At 53.6% G+C, this 21,805-nt stretch overlaps 1 protein-coding gene across 6 annotated transcripts in view; it reads left to right on the forward strand.

Moving 5' to 3' along the window:
* Positions 1–4,256: 4,256 nt before the first annotated feature.
* LOC126052553 (cullin-9-like) overlaps positions 4,257–21,805 on the forward strand; it is a 35,565-nt gene continuing 18,016 nt past the window's right edge. For 5 of the 6 annotated variants that reach the window (XR_007510081.1, XR_007510080.1, XR_007510082.1 and 2 more), the window contains exons 1-19: positions 4,257–4,304; positions 5,213–5,274; positions 6,452–7,060; positions 7,879–8,033; positions 8,403–8,936; positions 14,717–14,855; positions 16,676–16,866; positions 17,352–17,727; positions 17,950–18,151; positions 18,446–18,653; positions 18,740–18,927; positions 19,076–19,293; positions 19,420–19,651; positions 20,046–20,151; positions 20,356–20,583; positions 20,695–20,785; positions 20,870–21,041; positions 21,194–21,299; positions 21,663–21,758. Coding sequence is in view for 1 of the 6 variants with exons in the window: in XM_049833378.1 (XP_049689335.1) it covers positions 6,466–7,060; positions 7,879–8,033; positions 8,403–8,936; positions 14,717–14,855; positions 16,676–16,866; positions 17,352–17,727; positions 17,950–18,151; positions 18,446–18,653; positions 18,740–18,927; positions 19,076–19,293; positions 19,420–19,651; positions 20,046–20,151; positions 20,356–20,583; positions 20,695–20,785; positions 20,870–21,041; positions 21,194–21,299; positions 21,663–21,758 (3,837 nt within the window). In the remaining 5 variants the exon portion in view is untranslated. The remainder of the gene's footprint in view (positions 4,305–5,212; positions 5,275–6,451; positions 7,061–7,878; positions 8,034–8,402; positions 8,937–14,716; positions 14,856–16,675; positions 16,867–17,351; positions 17,728–17,949; positions 18,152–18,445; positions 18,654–18,739; positions 18,928–19,075; positions 19,294–19,419; positions 19,652–20,045; positions 20,152–20,355; positions 20,584–20,694; positions 20,786–20,869; positions 21,042–21,193; positions 21,300–21,662; positions 21,759–21,805) is intronic. The other variant, XR_007510084.1, reaches the window with a different exon arrangement.

The following is a 21,805-nucleotide window of genomic DNA, read 5'->3' on the forward strand; positions in this document are numbered from 1 at the left end:
CTGCCCTGGGCATAAGCGCTCCCAGAGCGGCGTTTCAGCCCTCGGTCTGAAGCCTGGGAAGGGCTTGGGGGGGAGCGGGGTGGGTTATCTGGTGAGAGAGATTACGTGCTGCCTCCCTTTTTAGTATCTTTGCTCTAGGAGCGATGCGTATCCCGTGGCTCGGAGCGCGTGGGAGTGCCGTGCCATGCCCCTTTACTAGGTGTACGAAGGCTGCTCGGTGGCGCTTCCGAAACGAGGTTGGGTACCTAGGAGTTCATCCAGGGAGAAGGACGGGGTTGGGGTTTGCGTTGTCCCTCGCCCCAGCGCATCGCTGTGGCCCGGCTTTGCTCCGCTTTGCTTGTGCTGGCGCTGCGGAGCAGAGCTGTTGGGCTGGGACGGCAGGAATGCCCCTGCTGCTGCAGGGTGCCTGACTGCGTCCCCTCCCTGGCTCCCCAAAGGCAACTGCTGGTTAAACGCTAATGGTGTATTTTATTTAAGTGCAGACTTGTAAGAAGACTTGTGTATCAGGGATGAATTGGCATTTATCGTGTGGTGACATTTTTAGTTCATTTTACCGGTTTGAGGGTTGTGTGTGTGCGTGTGCGTGTGTGCGCGTGTGTACGCATAAGTGTGTGTGGGATTTTTTTTTTTCCCTTCCCCCTCCAGTTTCCAGGGTTGTGTTTCTGGAAGGATGTGGAAGTAATCACAGTACTATGTACAGAGCTTTCTTTTGTATTAAAAAAAAATTACTCTTTCAATAAATGTTATCATTTTGTGCACAGATTTGGGATCTTGGCCATGCTTTGCGGGAGGGGACGACACGCGCCTTAGGGCCAATGAATGGGGATCAGAGGCAGATTCCTGCACCCGCGTGTGTACTGCGGAGGGTAGGGGGGCTGTCTGGGCATGATGTGGCAAAGACGGGCTCTTTGCAAAAATCTCCGTCCCCGCTGCCTCCTGGGCAGGTGAGACCTGACCGGGTGGACTTCTACGCCGGGAGTCCCAGAGCCAGAGCGGGCCTGGGGTGGACAGCAGGTCTGCGAAGGCTGTTCCTTCCGAAAGGTTGGGAACTGGTGAGCAGGGCCTGGTGTCAAGAGAAATAAAAACCAGGAACGAGGAGGAATGGGGGGCTTTTGAAGAGACAAGAATTGGTCTGCTCATGGGTGTTAACAAGGAAGGAGCAGGAGCACCTCAAGGAAGAGTTAAAAGAGGGAAGACAAAAAGCCCATGTTGCTTATGGAGTAGTTAAGCGATACCTAAAGCCTAGAAGAGGAATTTTTGCCATTGTAACATCAAAGAAAAGATGATCCCTAGGCCTGGCCCCAGGTGGATTATCTATTGATAAACTACCACAAACCAAAGGAGGACAGAGATATTTTTTTAGTAGTGACAGAGGTATTTCCAGGCTAGAGAAAAATTTTGTATGAAGGTGCTGCTGTTAAGGTAGTGTTAACCTGATACAGAACTCAACAGGTAAGTGCTGGCCAAGTTCTTGTCATCACAGGAGATGTCATGCAGCTGGCATCTCGGAGCATCCAGACGTGGTGGGTGGGGTGTGCAGGACCATCCCCTGGCCTCTGGACAAGGAGAAAGAACAAACCAGGCTTTAAAATAAACCAGTTGAAAGGCGGCAGGCGGAATCTGACATTGCCAGGCGTCTGATCCAAGTCTCAAATGAAAATGAGATTGTTTCCCCTTCCCTCTTCCAAGTCCAGTACTTTTGGACACCTGATGTCTTTAAGGACGGAGCTTAACTGTTGTCTTTATGAGGCCCAACACCAAGACTGTTAAATTCCCTGCAGAAAACTGCTGTGAGAAGATACGGCAATATTCAAAGTCCAAACTGGGGAGATGTTACTTAAAGTCAGGTCAAAGGTCTGTAGGCCCCTAGAAGCCAGGTCAAGGGCACATGAGGGCTCACTAAACTGCCCAAAGGTAGGAAAGAAACCAAAGGGAGACAGGCTCGTTAGTCATCAGTGCTGCCGAGTCAGCAGTATGCCAGCTAAAAATCCAACTCCTAGCCTCTACATAGCATCAGGTCCCGGAGCAGAAAGGTACCAGTATAATGTAAGGAAAGCTTAGCACTGATAAAAGTCAGTGTGGTGGAAGGGCTGCACTATTCCTCACGGTGCAATTTGGAGAAGATAGAGCTCAGTGGAGCCAGAGAGGAGAAGATTGTACAGAAAGTGCTTAGGAGCAAAACACGGCTGAAATGGCTCGCGTCCCCATCGCGAAGGGAGGTGCTTCACTTTTACAGGTTACACCGCAGCCAGCCCCCCGTTCGGCGTGCCTACACAGATAGGTCTTGCGGTTCAGCACCACAAAACCCTCTCAGGACAAGTAATCCCATGTTACTTGTGCACAGGCGTCTGCGTATGACATATAAAACTCCTAACATGGAGCAAGATACCGCACACATAATCTTTATTTTTAGGATAAATGTCTAAGAATGGCATCAAGACTGTCAGAGCCAAGACATAAACAAGGCATATGAATACCACAGAAAACCTTTCAGTGTCACAAACAAGATGCCTGTGTCCTATCCGGTCGTTTCCATTTATTGTTGGTGACAGTTTTGACTATGGGATGTTGCCAGCTGACGTTAGCAGCCAGGCTGCATTTCCCACTGCAGAGCATTATCACCACCTCATGTTTGTGACATTAAACACAGGAGCGTTGCAGGTGCAGTACATGCACAAAATAACAGCTGCCAAGAGCAGAGGAAAATAGCAATGGTTGTGCGTGCGGCGTCAGCTTTTATGTAGTCGTGTGGCATTTAGGAAGTTATTTTCCCCTTCATTAGTGCTAATGTACTGCGTTTATCTCTACAGGAGGTGAAGGGCCTTGTAAAGGCAAAGCATGATATAACTAAATACCAGTTCGATCCTCTGAATTTTAACAATGCCTTGGGAGTTAACGGGGAAGGAAAATGACATGTTAATGGAACACCCAGAGATTTCAAGAGCATCCACAGGATTCTGGAAAGAGAGCATCAGCAGAGGTTACACGTACTGATGGGAGAAATCAAGAGGCTGTCTTGGAAACACAAACATTGACAGTCCACTATTGGTGCCACAGCTTTAGGGGATGGTCTGCACAGACTGATGCAGCACTGCACTGATTTATCCAGTCTATTGTTAACTGCAGTTATATTGTTTGTATTAATCGCTGATTGCTATTGTAAAACATCGAAATTGTCTAATCGGTTGCATTGGTACCGAGGGTAGAAATGAGGTTGGGCACGTATGTGAAGCTGCTCCAGGACCAAGTTAAGAAAGCAGACTCTCGTCCATTTAGCCTTTGATTTTAACGTCTGTTTGCAATTTAAAACAAATGTCAACAGACCAATAGAAACCTGCATCTACTAGATAGTAGATAACTGCTTTGAGGCCTCTTGAGGAAGGGAAATATGGGCAAAGGAAAAGTATTTAGTTTTTATGGTGTGGGCATTACAGATCAGCGCAACACCAAAGTGGGAAAGGAACAGGGAACAGGCCAAGCTCGGGTGCGATTGCCTTCAATTGCCTCTCTAGCAACACTGCGAACAGGGCAGCCTTACGACCCAAAAACCCGCCGAGAGCGGGCGCAGCTCTCACTGAAGTTGGCCGAACAAGGCGGACGGAAGGTGGGGGTGCGAGCCTGAAATCACCCCAAAACCCCACACCTGAAAAAGTTGCTGAGGTCATTTTTGGTGAACACCGCATTTGCAATAACGTTAACGCTGACATGACGAGCTCATAGCCTTCCTTTCGCCTACCCCAGTCTTTAACAGAGTTAATTAATCCCCAGGGGAAGCCACACCAGCACAGGGTACAACACAACCACCGGGAGCTCCTGCAGCTGCCGCCTTCACCTCCCAGCCTCAATTATTTTCTCCTTTCTAGTAAGGCCGAGGGGATCAGAAGGTATTTTTCTCTCATTTTTCTGCCCCTCGCTCCCATCCCCGCTGTTCAAACCCCACGGGTGGGGACGGACACAAGCCCCGTCACACACGCTTGGCCTGCGCTACCACAAACAGGCCGCAACCCCCCTCAACCCTCCCGGGAGCCAACCCCGGGCTGCAGGACCGGCTCTTGTCGGTACCGGGAGCTGCGACCCGGGGCCCGGCCTGGTCCCACCCGCTGACACCGATCGAAACGCTGAGGCCCACGGAAAGGCCCGGAGCCGTGGGCCGGTAACGCCGGGAGTGCGCATGCGCGGAGAGCGCAGGCGCGCAGCCCGCCCCTGTCGCGAGGTCTTCTAGCCCTCGCCGCCACCCGTAGTGGGCGTGGTTTGCGTGCCCGGGATGCGGAAGTGGGGAGCTGTGGCGGCGGCGGCGGCAGCAGGTGCGGGTGGCGGTGCTGATTCTGGTCCTTTCCCCGTGGTCGTAAGGGCCGGGAACGGGGTCGGGGTGTGAGGGGGAGCCTCCTTTTACCCCGTCTCGGTGGAGATCTGGCGGGTGAGCTGCGCACCAGGGGCCGGGCCCCGTCGTCCCCTGCCCCGCTGCGGGCCGAGCTGCGGCTGCTGGGGCGGGGGTGAGCCGAGGGCTCGCTGAGGCGTCTGGAACGGCCTGGAAGAAATCCCGTCGGCGGCTATTGCCGAGGATAAACCGTTTTTAGCGGCCCCGTTCGTTTCGCTGTGTAGGCAGGCCACCGGCCTTGCTGTCCCGGGGCTGGGGTGGGGATGGGCTGGGGTGGGGTGGGATGGGATGGGATGGGGGGAGATGGAATGGGGTGGGATGCTCTGCTCCGCCTGCCTGTGTGGAGGGTTGCGCTTCTGAATTGGGTGCTGTGCTGCCTTACGGACTCGGGATCGGAGGTGGCGTGTTCGTTTGTCATAACTCTGAAACTTGCCGTAGAGTATGTGTGTAAGCAGTCTAACAATTTAGCTGTGGGTTGTCGTAGGCTCGGTGTGCCTCGTTCGTCACACGCATTGCAACTGCTTCTTCAGATGCCCTAAATCCAAATTCTACCCCGCCTAGCTACAAATCCTTTTGGGTCCCTTCTGATAGCTCAGCTCTAAAGAGTTTTTTTCATGCTAAATGCCACATTGTGGGGACAGGGTGAAGTTATCAAACAAAACAACAGAGACTTCTGTTTTCCTATGACTTTTATTTTATGTGAGCCTCTTGGGGTAGGTTTTTTTTGTGTGTGCTGTACAAGCACAATTAGGGGAAAACAATTGTTTGGCTTATGGTGTGGCCTCTAAACACTGTTATAAAGCACAGGAGAGTAACTTGGTCCTTTTATTACAGAGAGACTGCAAGAAGATTCCCAGCTGGCTTGCCTGCAAACTCCAAGGAAGGCACAATTGAAGGTAGGTACAAATTTCTCAGGAATTCAGGCTTCTCTCTGCACCTGGGAAGCTTTTTAACATGCCTATCATGGTCTTTGATAGTCAGTATAGTCTTTGGTTGTACGTGGATTGACTATTTCCTATGTATGTTAGCTTCTTTTTTTAAGAATGACTTGTGTTGCCATCAGCTGAACAGCACGTTGCTTCACTGATTCTCTTGCTAGGATGCGTAAGTGACAAGAGGGCCTGTTCATGTGTTTCCACTACCACCTGCTGGAGCACCTCTGAGAACCATCTTATCAGACTCTGATCTGGCATCTTTTGTAGTAGTGAAGTCTGGCCGTTTTGTGTGGTACTGTCTACAGTTGGCCAGCTGATTGCTGGCACTCAGTCTTAGCCTGCAAATTATTTTGTGCTCCTCTCTGCATAGATGAAAAGAGAGAAGTGTCGTGGTTGCTTCTTAGTAGTCCTAAGATATGCAGAACCATCAGGCAGCAGAAAGCAGCAATAATCTTTGCCTTTTGTTAAATTTGCCCGTTGACTAAACATTGTAAAGGCGAAGCATATCTGAGATGAGGCCAAGGAGGAAATACTGAGTGGCTTTTAGACAGTGACCTGGTTTGATGTGTAAGAACTTGATCTGAGAAATCACCGGTGATTTTCTTCAGGGCCTGGTGCCTCAAGTTAGGTCCAGCTCCACAGTGAGAGAGCCTTGAGCTCTAGGTAAACTTGCGGTCTAAACAGATATAAATGGTAAATAACAAGAGGGAAGATAGAAGGGCAAAAGCAGCAACTTGCGCAGGGTCGTGTCACAACACGACAGTTGTTGGACAACTGTGGACAGTGACAGGGATGAGAACAAGACCCAGGTCTCCTGTCATTATTTGCTGTCTTATAAGAGGATTCGAATGGGCCCATGTTGCCGTGGGATTTTTGAGGAAAACTTCCTTCTGTGTGTGCCGGTAATGCTGGGAGCAGGGTTTGTATATGAAACGCTGGCTCGTTCTCTTGGAGGGGGGATGTGAGCTTCTGGAAAACGGGGTTTTCTTCGGAGCTTTATCCTGGGTGCAGGATCACAAGATCAAAAGCTGTGCCTCAGCCACTTCTACTGTCAAGCAACTGAGGTGCTTGCTCACGCTTTTCCTGGCACGCAGCTCAGAAATAAAAGCTTGCCTCTGCTTCCCCTCTGTCTCTGCAGGCACGTTTCCTGCCATGGTGAATGAGAGGCATAATGGCAACCTGCTTGTGCACCTGGGAGCCAAACTGCAGGCCTACCCGGAGGAGCTGCTCCGGCAGCGGCGAGGCCACGACGGCCAGCCCGAGTACCTGATCCAGTGGAGCATCATCAGCTTGGAAGAGAGAGCAGTGGAAGGCAGCAGTGCCTCCTCCGCAGAGACCAAGCCGGAGAACATCTCGATGTGGATGTCTGCAGAAGAGGTCTGTGCCAGCTGCCCGGCGCTGCTGGGCAAGAGGAAGCTGGAAGGGCAGTGGGTGAAAGAGGAGAAGGCAGCCAGCCCGTTCGCTGCAGATGTCCCGCTGGATGAGGCCTCGCTGCTGGAGATGAAGGCTGATGTCAGGAGCCTGACGCAGCGAGCTGGCCGGCAGATGGCCGAGACCGGGACCCCGGAGTCCTCCATCCTCAACACCATCCACGTGCTGAGCGCGTACGCCAGCATTGGCTCGCTGGCGGGCGCCTTCAAGGAGACGGGAGCCCTCGACTTGCTGATGAAGATGCTGTGCCACAAGGAGAAGCAAATCCGCCGCAGTGCCGGCAAGATGCTGAGGGCCCTGGCTTCGCACGACGCAGGTGGGGGCTGCTGCTGCTGCTCAGCGCAGCTGAGGAGGTGCTGCTGGGCAGCTGAGGGGTGCCAGTCCTTTTGTAGGCGTGGGATGCCTGGGAAGCAGTGTGTCTCGGGGCTTGTTGGCAAAAGGGGAGGGATCGTACTGGAGCTTCCAAGGGGCTCCTCGGTCGTAGTTGTCTGGGGTGCTTTAAGGCTTGGGAACTCTTTCCCCTGACAGCTTCCTGAGCTGGGATGCTGATTAACTGTTCGGAGGACTTATGCCAAGGGGCTTGGCAGAGTGTCGGGGTGTCTCTGCTGCATGCTTTCAGTCGGAAAGGCTCTGGCCTGTTCTTGGCCGGGAGCCTTTCCTTAGGCCCTGGTGGGTGGAGGCTGGTCCTTTCCCGGTCCTCTCATTTGAGAGGAGCTGCCGTGGCTCAGAAGTGCCTGATGAGGCTTGAGCGCGCCTGGAAGGTTGCTAGTGGCGGTGTGTCGCACAAGAGATCTGGCTTTCCCTGTCCTAGTGCCCGAGCTCACGTGGCTCTCCAGTGGGGCAAATGGGGGGCTGATTCAGGTTAAAACTTAACTTCTTTCTCCCCTGGAACCCTGTTCTGAAGTCATTTATTTGGGGCTGCTGCTTTGGGGGAATCTTGCAGCTTTAGGGGTGGAAAAAACGCAGTGTCGTTCAGTGGAGCAAAATGTTGCCAACCCAGATTAAAGGACGGAACGTGGTTCTGGGTGACAGTGAGCAGCAAAGCTGTTCCTTGCCTGCACGTCTGTATCGTGCAGGCAGGGTGAGGTGAGGGTTATCTTTGCGAGGCCTGAAGAGTTTCTATTGTTGTCACAGGGAGCCGGGCCTATGTCCTGCTGTCGCTGAGCCAGCAGGATGGCATTGAGCAGCACATGGACTTCGACAGTCGCTACACCTTGCTGGAGCTGTTTGCTGAGATGATGTCTTCTGAAGAGCACTGCATGTCCTTTGAGGGGATTCATCTTCCCCAGGTAGCGGCAGGTCCTGCCAGCCCTGGGCCTGTGGGTTTTAGGGGTCAGGAGGGCTGGGAGTGAGGGAGCCAGAGCTGGTGTCGTTGTTTAAGACAGGAGGGTAGTCGGTAGCGGGCAGCTGAGCAGAACTGGGTGTGGGGAGAGCTGGCACAGGATCTGGGCCTGGCTTGAGGCTGGGGGGTGGTGGAGGGGCACATGGAGAGCCTCGTCTCTGAGCAGGGAGATGAGGGTGGGCTGAGAGGTCTCTGCTGCTGCCTGCTGGTCTGGAGCTATTGTGGGAGCCTGAGTGTGGATGAGCTGGTGGCTCTGAGAGAGCCGGGGGCTGGAGGCGCTCTGCAGGCTCGATTCTGACAGCCGTGCTTGTTGCAGATCCCCGGGAAGCTGCTGTTCGTTCTGGTGAAGCGCTACCTGTGTGTCACTTCCCTGATGGACAAGCTCAGCAGTGGCGTGGAGCAGGGAGGGGAGCAGCAGGACGGCGTTGTGCTGAGCCCGCTCGCTGAGGAGAGGAGCCGTGTGAAGCAGGAGTTTGAGTTCAGCATGGCTATGGCAAACCTCATCTTGGAGCTGGTGCACGTGATGGGCTGGGACCACGGCCACAAGCCAGAGCCGCTGCCCCAACAGGAGCTACGGCCTCGCATCACCCACTCCATCTTCCACCCCAAGACCCCAGCCCACACTGCTGCCCAAATGCCTGTGCTCGCTTCAAATCGTGATCCCCACAAAAAGCAGGGTCGTGCCTTCCTAACCCCGTCAGACTTCGCAGACCGCAGTGGCTATGTGGAGTACTTGCAGGCAAACCTGGTGCGCGGCATGAGGGTGCGCTTGCTGGAGGACTGTGGTGATGTTAGAGCTGGGGAGGAAGGCGAGTTTCTTCACAGCACTAATAGCATGCGCACAGTGCAGGTAGGTCACTAGTGGAAGTAGTCTGGCTGGGATGGCAGAGGGGAGTGACAGGGGTGACTGATGATTTCCTAATGATGTCTTCGCATGCAGGAAATTTGACAAGAGGCGTATCATAATTAGGACACTGTCTACATCTGTCCTAGCAAAGAAGTCGCCTTTCAGAGCTGGAAGTGTGGGTCCTGAGGAGAGCTAGTCTGATTTAGTATGGGTTGTCCTGCTAAGATTTCTTAGCCTTTAAAATGGGTGGCTCTATCCTGCCTCCCAGGAACAGTCCCTAGCCCTGGTTTGATCTTGAGGGTGGTTTGGGAACAGGCTAGCTGGCGCAAATGAGTGTCACAGCAAAAGATGCTTGAAGGCCTTAAGCCTTGGTATGTGAGTGACAGTACTTATGGCATACTGTTGTTCTCACTGGGTTGGACACGGCCTACGTAGCTGTTTCTTTTGATCTGCGACTGTATGCCGGGATCTGTTTCCCTTTAAAAATGCCCTTTGGGTGAGTTGACCTTAAACGATAGGTAGGGCTGTGTATTACCTGGCCTAAGAAGTTATCCTCGATGCACTCCAGGAGTCTCCTGGACTGTCTGCAGCTCGCCGTGCTACTTTTCCAGCAGATGTCAGGGTGATTGAAGTCCCCCAGGAGGATGAGACCCTGCGAACACAATCCCTCCTGTAGCTGGAGTAAGAAGGCTTTGTCATTAGGCTCCCCTTGATTGGGCAGCCTGTAAACACCGACCACAAGGTTCCCTTTGTTGGCTTGATCTCTGATTCTTGGCCTAAGGCATTCAGCTCTTGCCACTCAGAACATCGTGCTAGCGTATGGGTCAGTGCTGGAGCAGCAGGGCTTGGACTCAAGCCTAGAGGTGGGAGAGCATTTGAGTGCCGTTCCGGCCTTTTTGTGGGCACAGGGAGGTGTTTGCTCCTGCTCAGACCTTTTTCTTGAGACTTTCTTCCCGGTCCTGAAGGCTGGGCGCCTTCAGTGAGAGCTGAGACTTTGTTTTGACTATGCAGTGGGGAGCTGGTGGGCTTTGTGCGTCACTCTAATCTATGTATGGTTATTTCTGCAGGCTGTCTGCTGATCTTGTGCTTTGGCCATGCTTTTGAGCTTCCCAAACGCTGCAGCTAGAGGCACAATTTCTGTTCTCTTAAACATCAAGCTTTAGCTGGCTGTCATCCATAGATAGAGGGCTGTCTCTGCTCACGGCCTCTGCTCAGTCCAGCATTGTGTTGGCTGCAAACAGGGCTATAATTCAGTTCATGAAATTGTTATTAAATTGAGATAGTAACCAGTACAATGAGAAACTGTAACCACTGCACACGTTAGTGTGTGCAATTGTGGGTTTGGGTTTTTTGTTGTTGTTGTTTTGCTTTGTTTTCTCTCCCCCAAGTAATTTGCAAAAGTGCATACTTTGGTTTTGCAGATGATAAATAAGGAGTCTGAGGCCACTTGAGTTGGCCATAGCTGTACTTCAGGTGCCTCTTCAGCCCATGCTCAAAGGCTTTTACTTTTTTATCCCATTCTCTCCCCCATCCCACTGGGGGCAGGGGTGAGTGAGCGAATGTCTGTGTGGTGTTTAGCTGCCTGCTGGGTTAAACCACGAAGCGACTTCAAGCTGATTCCTGTGGCTTTAGATGGCCTGCAAATAGACTTAAGTGCTATGCCAGTGCAAAGCTCTGTGTTGCTGATATTCAAAAATCAATAGCTGAAAAGCCTCACTCTCGTATCTGTAGAAATGCATGACTTCCTAATGCTCTTTCCAAATCTGTCTTGCTGTAACTTAAAGTTCATTACCAACCTTTCCAGAGAGGAGGTAGAGAATTTGACATTACCTTCTGCATGTTTGGAGACCATCTCCTTTAAATCTACTTTCAGCTTTTGTAAAGCATGAGATTCTCTAGCCTTCTTGGCCATTTTATTTTGTGTAATGCCGTTATTTTAATTTATAGCCAAATAAAAATTAGCCAATTAAGAACACTGAACACTGACTTACTTCTTTTCTTCTATTGTGTCTCTTTGCTTTCTTGTGTACAGGGAAATTGTGTGAATATCCTTTTGGTGTTTTTTCCTCAGCCAGTTGCAGACTGCTGCTTCCTTCTGATACTTGTCTGTGAGAACTGGTTTTAGGATGAATTTTTCTAGTCACCTTTCCGTAACTTTAACTTACTCTGGTCCAGGCTTCTTAACTGCCTTCTAGTTTTGGAGCACTTCTTGCAGACGTAATTTAAACCCGTAGCTCAAAATACTCTAAAATGTGCATGTGCAAGAAGGATGCTTTCAGCCTTATCTGCTTGTTTGGAGGTGGGTGTTACCAGGATGTGCTTGTATTAGGAGAGCGTAACTGTTAGGACAGCATGTGCTGTGCAAATATGGCATGCCCATCTTATTTGCACTTTCTTCTAGTCCCATTCTTTTCCCTTCATACTCCTAAGTTCTTGGGTTCTGTTGGGCAGATTTCTTGCTCACAGTTCCTCTACTTAATCGCTTTCTTCTCTGGTTTAATAATTTACCATTTGATGCCCTGTGCTTTACTGAAGTTGACAATTGAAATCAATCTTTTTTTTTTTTTAATCTAGAGAATCAGTTACTTCAGCAAAGAAAGCTAATGCATCAATTTGTCAGAATTGCAACTTGAAGCAGGTTTACCTGTTAATTCAAATTTATTGTTTATCTTGAATGCTTTTAGTTGTTCTTTCCACTAAAATATGCTTTAAAGGTTTGCATACTCCTGAAGTCAGTGTTGAAGCTGTAGCAATGATTTAAGTCTTTTTTTTTTTTCTTTTTTTTCTCAGATTAGAGGCACTGGCTTTAATGTTTGTCAGTCACATGGAAACACCACTGAATAACCTAAATCCTTCCCACTTTCCAACTGTGCTTCTGGCAGATTACTTGGCATGTGTTTCATCTCTCTCCTCCAAACTGAATTTTGCTTCTTTCTCAGTTGTGGCAACTTCCGGATTTGTATCCCTCTACCCATTATCAGTCTGTTTTACTTTCTTTTGTGTTTACTCAATATTCAAAGAGAATACTCTTCTAGTTTTGGACCATGCATAGGTGATTTTTCATTGCAGGCCCCCTCAACTGAATAACTGCTTTGCATCTTCTTTTTAAGTGGTTGATAACCCTTTTGTCTTTTATAAGCCAGTCTGTAAAGATAAATTGCAAAGGAAATATGTTTCCTACTGATTCTCTCTTTGTACTTATGCTCCTTGATTTTTAAGATCTGTGTTTTTCTAAAATTCTGTTTTCTATTTCTTATAAGCTTGTACTTGCTTTTACTCTTAATGTAACTGGGGACTTGGAAAGAGCACCAAGATCCTTTCATGTTTTTCACCTGATGCCTGTGTTATAAATTTCAGAGCGTTTTTTTTACTCACTTTTGAGCGGAAGTGTACTGTTAACTTCCATTCCTTTTGTCCAGTTGGTCCTTTAGGTTCCTTCTCATGTCTATTTTTCTGTTTAACTAGGTTGAATAAACTTGCAATTGCTCCATCCAGGCTTATTTTCAGTAACAGTCTTCTGTAAGGCTCACGCTACCGGCAAAACCAGGTCCAAATGGTAACAAATACTCAGTGAAGAAGATTGTTGGCTGTTATATTTGGAAGTACCTAATTTCTGCCGTTATTAGTGTTCCTTGCCCTCCAGTCTGTCTAGGAAGCTGGGAATGTACCTGCAGTCTTTGGGGGTGTTAATTTTTACCCTGCTCTTTATGTTCGTATCTAGGTATGTGTCTGTAGCAGTTCCCCAGAGGTATGTGAGAAACTTGTGAATCAAACCATTCAGTGAGTGGCATCTCAAAATCATCTTTGTAATGACATGTCTTGATTGTCCTTGCTTTTCAGGGCCTTTGCCATCAGTCTCTCTTTGAAGGGAAACTTGATTTTTATGTGTGTTCCTCTTTCTTATCTTGTGTATCATCTTGCTTTGTATTGACATTTTATCTGCTGGTGACTAGTGAGTTCAAGCTACAAGCACTGCTTCTCCCTGGTCTTTGTTAAAATTTTGATTCTTTCCTTTTTGGATTAGTTCTGCTTTTGCAGCTCATCCTGTGTCGTGGTTTAACCCCAGCCAGCAACTAAGCACCACACAGCCACTCGCTCACCTCCCTGCTGCTGCCGTGGGATGGAGGAGAGAATCAGAAGGGTAAAAGTGGGAGAACTCCTGGGTTGAGATAAAGTCAGTTTAATAGGTAAAGCAAAAGCCACGTGTGCAAGCAAAGCAAAACAAGGAATTCGTTCACCACGTCCCATGGGCAGGCAGGTGTTCAGCCATCTCCAGGAAAGCAGGGCTCCATCATGTGTAATGGTAACTTGGGAAGACAAACGCCATCACTCCAAATGTCCCCCCTTCCTCCTTCTTCCCCCAGCTTTATATGCTGAGCATGACATTCAATGGTCTGGAATATTCCTTTGGTCAGTTGGGGTCAGCTGTCCCGGCTGTGTCCCATCCCAAGTTCTTGTGCCCCCCCCAGCCTCCTCGCTGGTGGAGTGGGATGAGAAACAGAAGATGCCTTGGCTCTGTGTAAGCACTGCTCAGCAGTAAAGAAAACATCTCTGCGTTATCAGCACTGTTTTCAGCACAAATCCAAAACGTAGCCCCATACTCGCTACTGTGAAGAAAACTAACTCTGTCCCAGCCAAAACCAGCACACCCTGCCTGAGGCTTGCTGTCGGCCTTCTATGTGCAAAACACAAATTCATGTGCATTTTTGATTGGGGCCAGTCCATCATGAGTCTGTCTCCTGCCTCCTCTTATGTTTCTTTTGTTGCTCTGTTTTCTGTTGCTTTCTTTGCCTCTCCAAAGAAAAAGTTTCACTGGTGTGTCTGGTCCTTCAGTCATACCTTTCCATGACTCCTCTGAGATGATATTTGATACATAACTAGTTTAGGTCAGGGATTCATTGAAGACTAATTGGTGTTGTACGTAGAGTTTAACTCAATTTCCTTCCATATAGTGCTTTCTTAAAGTCTCTCGGCATCTTATCTCTTTAGCTCTCCAGCGCAATGGAGTCCTAGTGGCACTGGTGTAGCTCCAAAAGAGCTCAGTGAATCAGGCAACCTGTGTATTTTTCTGCTGTTTTTTTTTTTTTTAAGGTATTGACATGTTGTACTTGCTGTTGCTGGGTCCTCCTTCTGCTCAGAAGGTTAAATGTAAAACTACAGCATGGGAAGCCATAAAAAAAATCCTTTTGGTTTTGAGAGGCAACTTGGGCAAAGCACGGGAAACAATTGCCGCCTTTGAGATATGCTTGTCGAGAGCCCAAAACCTTTCTGAGAGGGTTGGTGAGTGACCAAGGCGTAAAAGTATAACCAACAGAAGATAAAGTCAGAGTAGGAAAAATAGTTTTCTTTACATTTGCATTCACCAAGTGGTTTGTGCCTCAAGACTCTTTGTATACAGCTCCTCTGCCTTGAGGTAGTGTTGCTTATGCTCTTCCTTTGTATGCTTTTCCCAAGGCAGCTGCTGCTGGGCACTTTTGGAATGGGCATGCTTAACTAGATGTGCTTCTGTCACTGCTGCTGTGCTAGATGAGATCTGTAGTGGTTGCGGGCAAAGTCGGTGGGTTTTTTAAATAAAGATCCAGGTGTAACCAGGGGAACAAGTTAATAAGGACGGTATGCTTAAAAATTAGACGACGTCTGTGTTGAAATCTGTTTATGAATAGGTGGTCTCCTACTTGAACAGTGCTTGCTATCACCATGCGTTTGGGAAATGGGAGAACAAATGTAGCATGAGGATTGAATGAGTGAGCAAATCTGATCATCTAGATCTGTTTCACCCACAGGTTTTATGGCAGTCAACAGGTCAGACCTACTGGATGCATTGGCATATGTTGGAGATTATTGGCTTTGGAGACCAGTGGGAAGATCTTGCTGCTCAGGAAAAAGAATATAGTCTGATAGAGAGCTTTAATCTAGACACAGGTGAGATTATGTGCTGCATGTGTGTGGCTGTATCATCTCTTTCTGATTCTGCTGTGGTATGTTTTTGAGTGGTGAACTTCATATGCCTAAGCATATAGCAACTAGCAGGTTGGATTTAGAAAGCATTATGAGCTTTTAGTTTGTATGACCATGTAGAGCTGCTTAAGTAATGACATGGCTTGTGGTTGCATGGAGTATTTTTGAATCCTAGACTTCTGTCATGATATAATAGAAGTCATGATATAAATAGCATAAAATTTGATTTTAAACTGTGACTGTCAAAAATACGTGTTCGAATTAACTGAACAAGCTGCCAAAATAAGAACACAGAATTTCTCTGAGATGAAGCTGCTTTAGGGACCCTCAGATCCCCTTAAATAAGTGATGTGGATTTCTAAAAGCATTAACATGCCAACAATTTATTTAACTTCATACCACTCAGTTTTGGGCAAGGTGAGCATTAAATGCAGTTTTCGTAAGACATCTGCGGAGTCTCCTAGAATCCTTTGACATTGGTCTTGTATGGGGAGAAGATAAAAGGGAAAATCCAGACTTCAGATACCCCTTCCTCATTCAGCGTCTGACATGACTCTGGCCAGGGAAACCTATTAAAGTAGCTCTTTTATCACACCAGCAATCTTGTAGGACATGTTTTGGATAGAGTGATTTGGATTTAACTGCTGCAAGAGACAGAATATACATGAGATCAGCAGCTGATCATCCACTTTAAAAACATATTCTTATTGCCAGTTGAAAAGATGGCTTCTTTAATGGCTTCTACATCTTTTAACCAAAGACTTAACTGCACATCAGTTTGAAGTGGTTAAGTTAAAACAAACTTGGTTAGACTTTGGCTTTTGTCTTGATCTTTCTGGTTTTGATAGAAGCATGGGTTCTATTTCACTTCTGTGTAAAACTCTTACCAGTCATCATATCCCACACAGAAACTGAATTGAAAAAGTAGATGCTTTCTGCTTTGGATGTTGACAGTTGGATAAATTAGCTCATATTGACTGACTGTTGGTAATCAGCTGTGTATGTAGTTGCTCTTAGCACGCTTGAGTCTCTTGGAGTGAGTTTGGCCCTTTTCTGTTGAGTCTTGAGGTGGTGAATATCTCCCACCTTGCATTTGCAGAGAAAGCTGCGAGTTGTTGCTTAGCAGATATCAGCAAGTGTTGATTCAGCTCTTATTTCTAAATTACCTAAGGAATATCAAACCTACATAACATTTTATCTCCCTCTCTTCATTTTGGATGCATTAGCTAAAAGGAACATGATAGCTTTGCGGTCTTGTTTTGCTTTTGCCTATGAGTATTTGCCCTGTTAGCCAGCAGGAGGCATTTGGAAAAGAGAGAAGCTCTTGGCAGTAGTAACTTCTTGTCCGTTGACTCCTCCAGCATCTTGGGCCAGCTCTGTTTCCCCTTCTGCAGCTGCACGCTGGCACTGTGGATTCTGCTGGTGCCGGCTGTCCGAGTGCGTTGCCCTGGGGTGTCCAGGCACTGTGGGAACAGGTTGGGGGAGCAGTGAGCTAGAGTTGCTCACTTTAAGCGTGTGCTTTTTCTGTTCTACAGCCTAAGGAGGTTCAAGTGAAGATGGTAATCCCCATCTCTGCAGCTTCTGGGGTCTCCTCCCAGCACACTCCCCCTTTCTCGCCACCCTCCTGTCACCTCCCTTTCCCACAGCCGGCTGTGGGATGGTGGGGACCTCTTCTGCCCGGACGGTCCGCACGAGCTTTTTCCCTGGGGAATGTGGGTTGCGCAGCAGAGGATGGGGGAATTGGCAGAGCTGACGGTGCCCTTCCTTGCTCTGCTCTCCTGCAGTTGCGCAGCCGTTTTTCTGCAAGCCCTTTGGGGGCCTGTACTCTCTGCCTTACCTGGGGGAGCAGCCGACCAAGGCTGCAGAGGCCCTGAGCCGTGCCGAGTGGTGGGAGCTGCTCTTCTTCGTGAAGAAGCTGGAAGTGCAGGAGCAGAAAGAGATCATCTCTCTCATCCAGCAGGACCAGGGAGAGCAGGTAAGGGCCAGAGCCTGCAGCGGGGAAATGGGAGGGAGGGAGCGAGGGAGAACGATAGGGAAGGGACCGGGCACGGAGGAGGAGATGGCAAGCGTGAGCTGTGCAGGGGTGGCCTGAACGGGGCAGAACTGGGACTGAAAGGGAAGGGTGAGTCGGGGATGGCGAGAGCGTGGGGAGCTGGGCACAGCAAAGGGGTGAGGAGAGATGAGAGGAAACGCGGTCTCGTGTGACCCTGGAAGGGTGACTGTGTCCGGCGAGGTTTGGGTAGGCGAGGCAAGCCCACGGGGCGATTCTGCCGGTTGCGGTTGGGTGGTGCGTGCCGGTGGGAGGTCTGGGCTGGTGGTAGTCGGGTTGGGGACAGCCAGGGGAGGGTGGCACTGGGGAATGGCCCCGGGGCCCTCCGGCGGTGCAGCCTTTCTGTCCGTCACAAGGGGCGTGGGGTCTGTGGTGAGTCCATGAGGGTTAACGTGACCCCCTCTGTCCAGCTGCTGGAGGTGGATGAAGAAGCTCTGATCCAGCTGTCGGTACCTGCGGAGCTGGCCCAGAAGATGCTGCGGGTCTTGGAGCAGCGGTGCCAGGGCAGCGCTCGGTGTGACCTGCGCGGCTCCCACGTCTACGCCAAATACTTCCTCGGCAGGGAGGCCGAGCAGGATGGCGGGGGTGGCCCCGCAGTGTCCTCGGAGGGTGCCGGCTGCAGGAGCACCGGTCCTGAAGCCAAGGCGGCAGAGGAAGACCTTTCCACAGCCACAGTGCCGCCCCGAGCCCCCACTGCAGCGGCAAAGTCGGATTCCCAGCTGTTCAGCGAGCTCCTGGAGAGGGAAGGGCTGTTCTTCCCCGAGGTGACGGAGGAGCAGATCAAAGGTAATCGCCTGCTATGCGCTGGGGCGCACACACGGTGCCAGAGGCAGCACCGTCGCCTTGTCGGAGGAAGGCTCTGGGTAGGGCATGGGATGTCAGGCGCCCAGAGGTCGCCTGGGGCAGGGGGTCCTGCGGGTGCTGGGTCTGTGGGTGTGTGGCACCCCGGGAGTTGCTGGGGGTGTTACTGCTGCCCTAACGCCCGTGTCCCCGTCTCCCTCCCGCCAGCGTTGGGCAGCTGTGAGGGGGTGAACGAGAGGGGCTCGCTGGCCAAGATGGCAGCCGTGGTGGACGTGGTCCAGAGCAGCAGCTCGGAGGTGGGGCTGCGCTTAGCCGGGCTCAAGCACATCGTGAAGATCCTGGAGGAGGAGCCCGAGCCTGAGCAGCAAGTCGACAGAGCCCAGGGCGGGCTGGGGACCAGGAGCGTTGGGTGAGCCGTGGGGTGCCGCACAGCCCTCCTTGCTGGCTGGGGAGGGCTGTGTCGGCAGGGTGGGGGACAGTACTGGAGGTGGCAGCGGAAGCGCGATGGCCGGTGCGTCCCTGCGTGCTGGGCAAGAAGAGAGGTGGATCTCGTGTGCCTTTGTCCCAGGCCGGCTCATTCCTGGGGCTGACCCAGCGCGGTAGAGGCACGTGGGCAGGGAGAAGGCGTCTGGCTGGGGCCGTGGTGCCGGCGTGCCGGCGGCAGCGCCAGGAGGCTTCTCCCGAGGTGTCCTTTCCCGCGCAGGGAGAAGCTGGCAAAGTTGGTGGTGGAGCTGCTGAGCGCCGAGGCGGCAGAGAAGGCCCTGGTGGCGGTGACGCTGCGGCTGCTGGCCGTGCTCATGGCGAAGTACGACTGGCGCGTGCCGTTCGCCACGGAGGGCGGCGTGCGGGCTGTGCTGGCCTGCATGCGGCAGCACGCCTCCTCTGCCCTGGTGCAGCAGGCCGGCCTGGCGGTGAGCGCGGCAGAGGGGATGCTGTAGGTGGGCGAGCAGGGTGCGGGCTCGCCCGGGTGCCCTCCTGACCACCGTTGACCTTGCAGGCCCTGAAAGTGTTGGTGGGAGCCGCGGCCAGTGAGCCGGGAGGTGCCGGTGGGAAGCCCCTGAACCACGCCGACGCGCAGATGATGCGGGAGATCTTTGCCAGCATCGGCTCTGCCTCCAGCGAGGGCTCGTCCGGCCTGCTGAGTGCCATCCCTGCTGCCGTCAGCACCCTGCAGAGGGTCCCAGGGTAGGGGCAGAGCGAGGGCAGCGGCTGGGGGCGGGGGGACACCCTCTGCCCCGGGGGGGGGGCGAGCAAGGCAGGCCGGTGGCTTGCGGGCGCAGGGGAGGCTCCGTGCTCGGGGGAGGAAGGCGCCCGCATTGCTCTGTCCCTTCAGGGGCTCCTCAGGTGTGCGGAACGGCTTGCTGGTGGTGAACATGCTGATGGACGGCCACCGGGGCCTGGCGGAGCAGCTGGCCAGCTGCGATCTCCCCAGGGTGCTGCAGAGCTGCTGGCAGGACGGGCAGAGCGCCGGCTGCCCTCACGCGATGCTGGCCCTCGGCGCCATCAACCGCCTCGCGGAGCACCGGCTGCCCCCCGGCCCGGAGACGGCAGGTAGCGTGCCCCCCGCCGTGCCACGGGCCCCCGGCTGCGGCGGGCAGGGCCGGCAGTCCGGCCAGGGCAGAGCACCCCGGGGGCGGACGTCTCTCGAGTGGGACCTGCGCGTCCTTGTCGCGGCAGGCAGAGAGGCCCCGCTGGACCTGAGGGGCGTGCGGACGCTGCTGGGCGGCCTGGGGGACGGCGTCTTGTCCAAGGAGGTGGTGGTGGCACTGGAGCGGCAGCTCTGCGGCGAAGGCCCCGTCCCCTCCGGCGAGGCGGCTCGGCTGCTGCGGGACCCCAGATGCTTCAGGCTGCTGCTGCGGAGCTTCGAGCTGCTGGGCGCGGAGAAGGGCGTGAGCCTGAGCATCCTCAGGTGGGTCCGGGGGGACGTGGTGGGGTGTGGGTCCTCCGCAGCAGGCGCGTGAGTGCTGGCGGCGATGCTGTGGGGACGCGGCGCGTGTCTGTGGGTACTGGGGGGGGCTGTCCTTCTTCGGCAGGGGCACCCCAGCATGTAGGCGGGTGCTGGTCGGGGTGTCCTGGGGCGCAGGGACAGGTGAGGGCAGAGAGGCATGTACCTGGGTGCCGGTGGGGTGTCCCAGGTCCTAGGGAGCCTTGGCTCCCAGTCCCTGGGGGTGTCCCGGGTCCTGGGGAGCCTTGGCTCCCAGTCCCTGGGGGTGCCAGCCTTGCAGGTGGGGCAGAGAAGCAGGGCTGCCTCTGGCATGGCAGCCAGCGTGCCCTGGCCTGAGTGGGCCCCCTCCGTCACTCAGGATCCTGAACAAGTTCCTGGACGGTTACCAGGAGGACGTGCTGCCCTGGCACGAGTGTGTGGAGCCCTGTTTGTCCTCCCTGAGCGCCCACAGCAGCGACCGGGAGGTGAGGGGGCCCCGGGACTCCTGGCCGGCAGGGGCGGCTTTGCCGGCCGTGCCGTGCTGCGCGTCAGCCGGGCTGGGAGAGGCGGGGAGCGGCCGTCGCAGCTGCATTCCGCTGGCTGGCGTGCCCAGTGCCACAGCACCCCACTGCCGGGGCTCGGCGGGTTCGCAGCGCCGTCCCGGCCGCTCACCACCACGTGCTCCGCAGGTGGTGCAGGAGGTGGTCGGCTTCCTGCACCGGCTGGCCACCGCCAGCAAGGACTGCGCGGTGGTGATGTGCCGCGTGGGCACCCGCGAGGCTCTGTCCAAAGCCCTGGACAAGCATGGCACAGCCCCGGCGCTGGCGCCGGCCCTGCTCGACCTGGTGATCGACTGCGAGAAGTACGCCAGCCTCTACAAGAAGCTGACGACCAGCATCTTGGCCGGCTGCATCCAGGTGGGTCCCTGGCACCCAGGGGTGGCCCTCTGCCTGCTGCAGCCCTGCAGCGGGCGAGGAGAGGAGGATGCCAGGCCGCCGGTGAGAGCCTCGGCCCGTCTGGTCCCGTAGCTGGTCCTGGGGCAGATTGAGGAGCACCGCCGGAGCCACCGGCCCATCGGCATCCCCTTCTTTGACGTCTTTCTGCACAACCTGTGCCGAGGTGAGCGCGGGGAGCGGGAGCCGGCCCCCCGTGCCCGACACGTGCTGGCCTGGCGGCCGGAGGCTCCCCATGCTCTCCCTGCAGGCTCCAGCGTGGAGGTGAAGGAGGACAAGTGTTGGGAGAAGGTGCAGGTCTCCTCCAACCCCCACCGGGCCAGCAAGCTCACGGACAGGAACCCCAAGACCTACTGGGAGTCGAACGGCAGCACCGGCTCCCACTTCATCACCGTCCACATGCAGTGCGGCGTGGTGATCAGGTGGGGCTGGGCTGGGAGGGCCGCGGGGTCTCAAGGCCAGGAGAGGGCTTTGGGGGTCTGTGCGAGCCCTGCCTCGGGGGTCACCGGACGCAGGCAGCGGCGCGTGGGGCTGGTGGGGACGGCGGGGCAGCTCCGCGTTTGGTGTGCCGCAGGGAGATGAGCATGTTGGTGGCCAGCGAGGACTCCAGCTACATGCCAGCCCGTGTCGTGGTGCTGGGGGGAGACAGCCCGGCCACCATCAGGACGGAGCTCAACGCAGTGAGTCTCACCGGGGCCGCTCGGACCCTATGGGAGCGGCGGGCCGGTCCTCGCTGTGCCCCATGAAAGTCTCGCTCCAGCGCAGGGCCCTGGGAGGTGTCCCACGGGAAGGTGGGGATGGCAGGAGCAGTGCTGCGGCAGCCTCCTGGCCGTGGGCTTGGGCACGGGCAGCCTTACAGCAGCCCGGTCAGCAGCAGGCTGGTGTGCTGGGGCTGCGAGGCAGAAGTGGGGCCCTGGCCGGGGGTGCCCCATGGCTGCGGGGGGGACACGGAGGCCGTGGCTTTAAAGGGGGGCAGCTGGGGGGCACACAGGGTGGCTGGCGCTGGCTGCCTGGCGTGCTGAGGGCTCGCCATCTGCCTGCAGGTGACCATCCTGCCCTCGGACAGCAGAGTGATCCTGCTGGAGAACATGACCCGCTTCTGGCCCGTCATCCAGATCCGGGTGAAGCGGTGCCAGCAGGTAGGGGAATGGGGGGCCGGGCCGGGGAGGCGGCAGCGCGGGGCGTT

This window comes from Accipiter gentilis, chromosome 30, assembly GCF_929443795.1.
Source record: "Accipiter gentilis chromosome 30, bAccGen1.1, whole genome shotgun sequence".
Classification (NCBI taxonomy): domain Eukaryota; kingdom Metazoa; phylum Chordata; class Aves; order Accipitriformes; family Accipitridae; genus Astur; species Astur gentilis.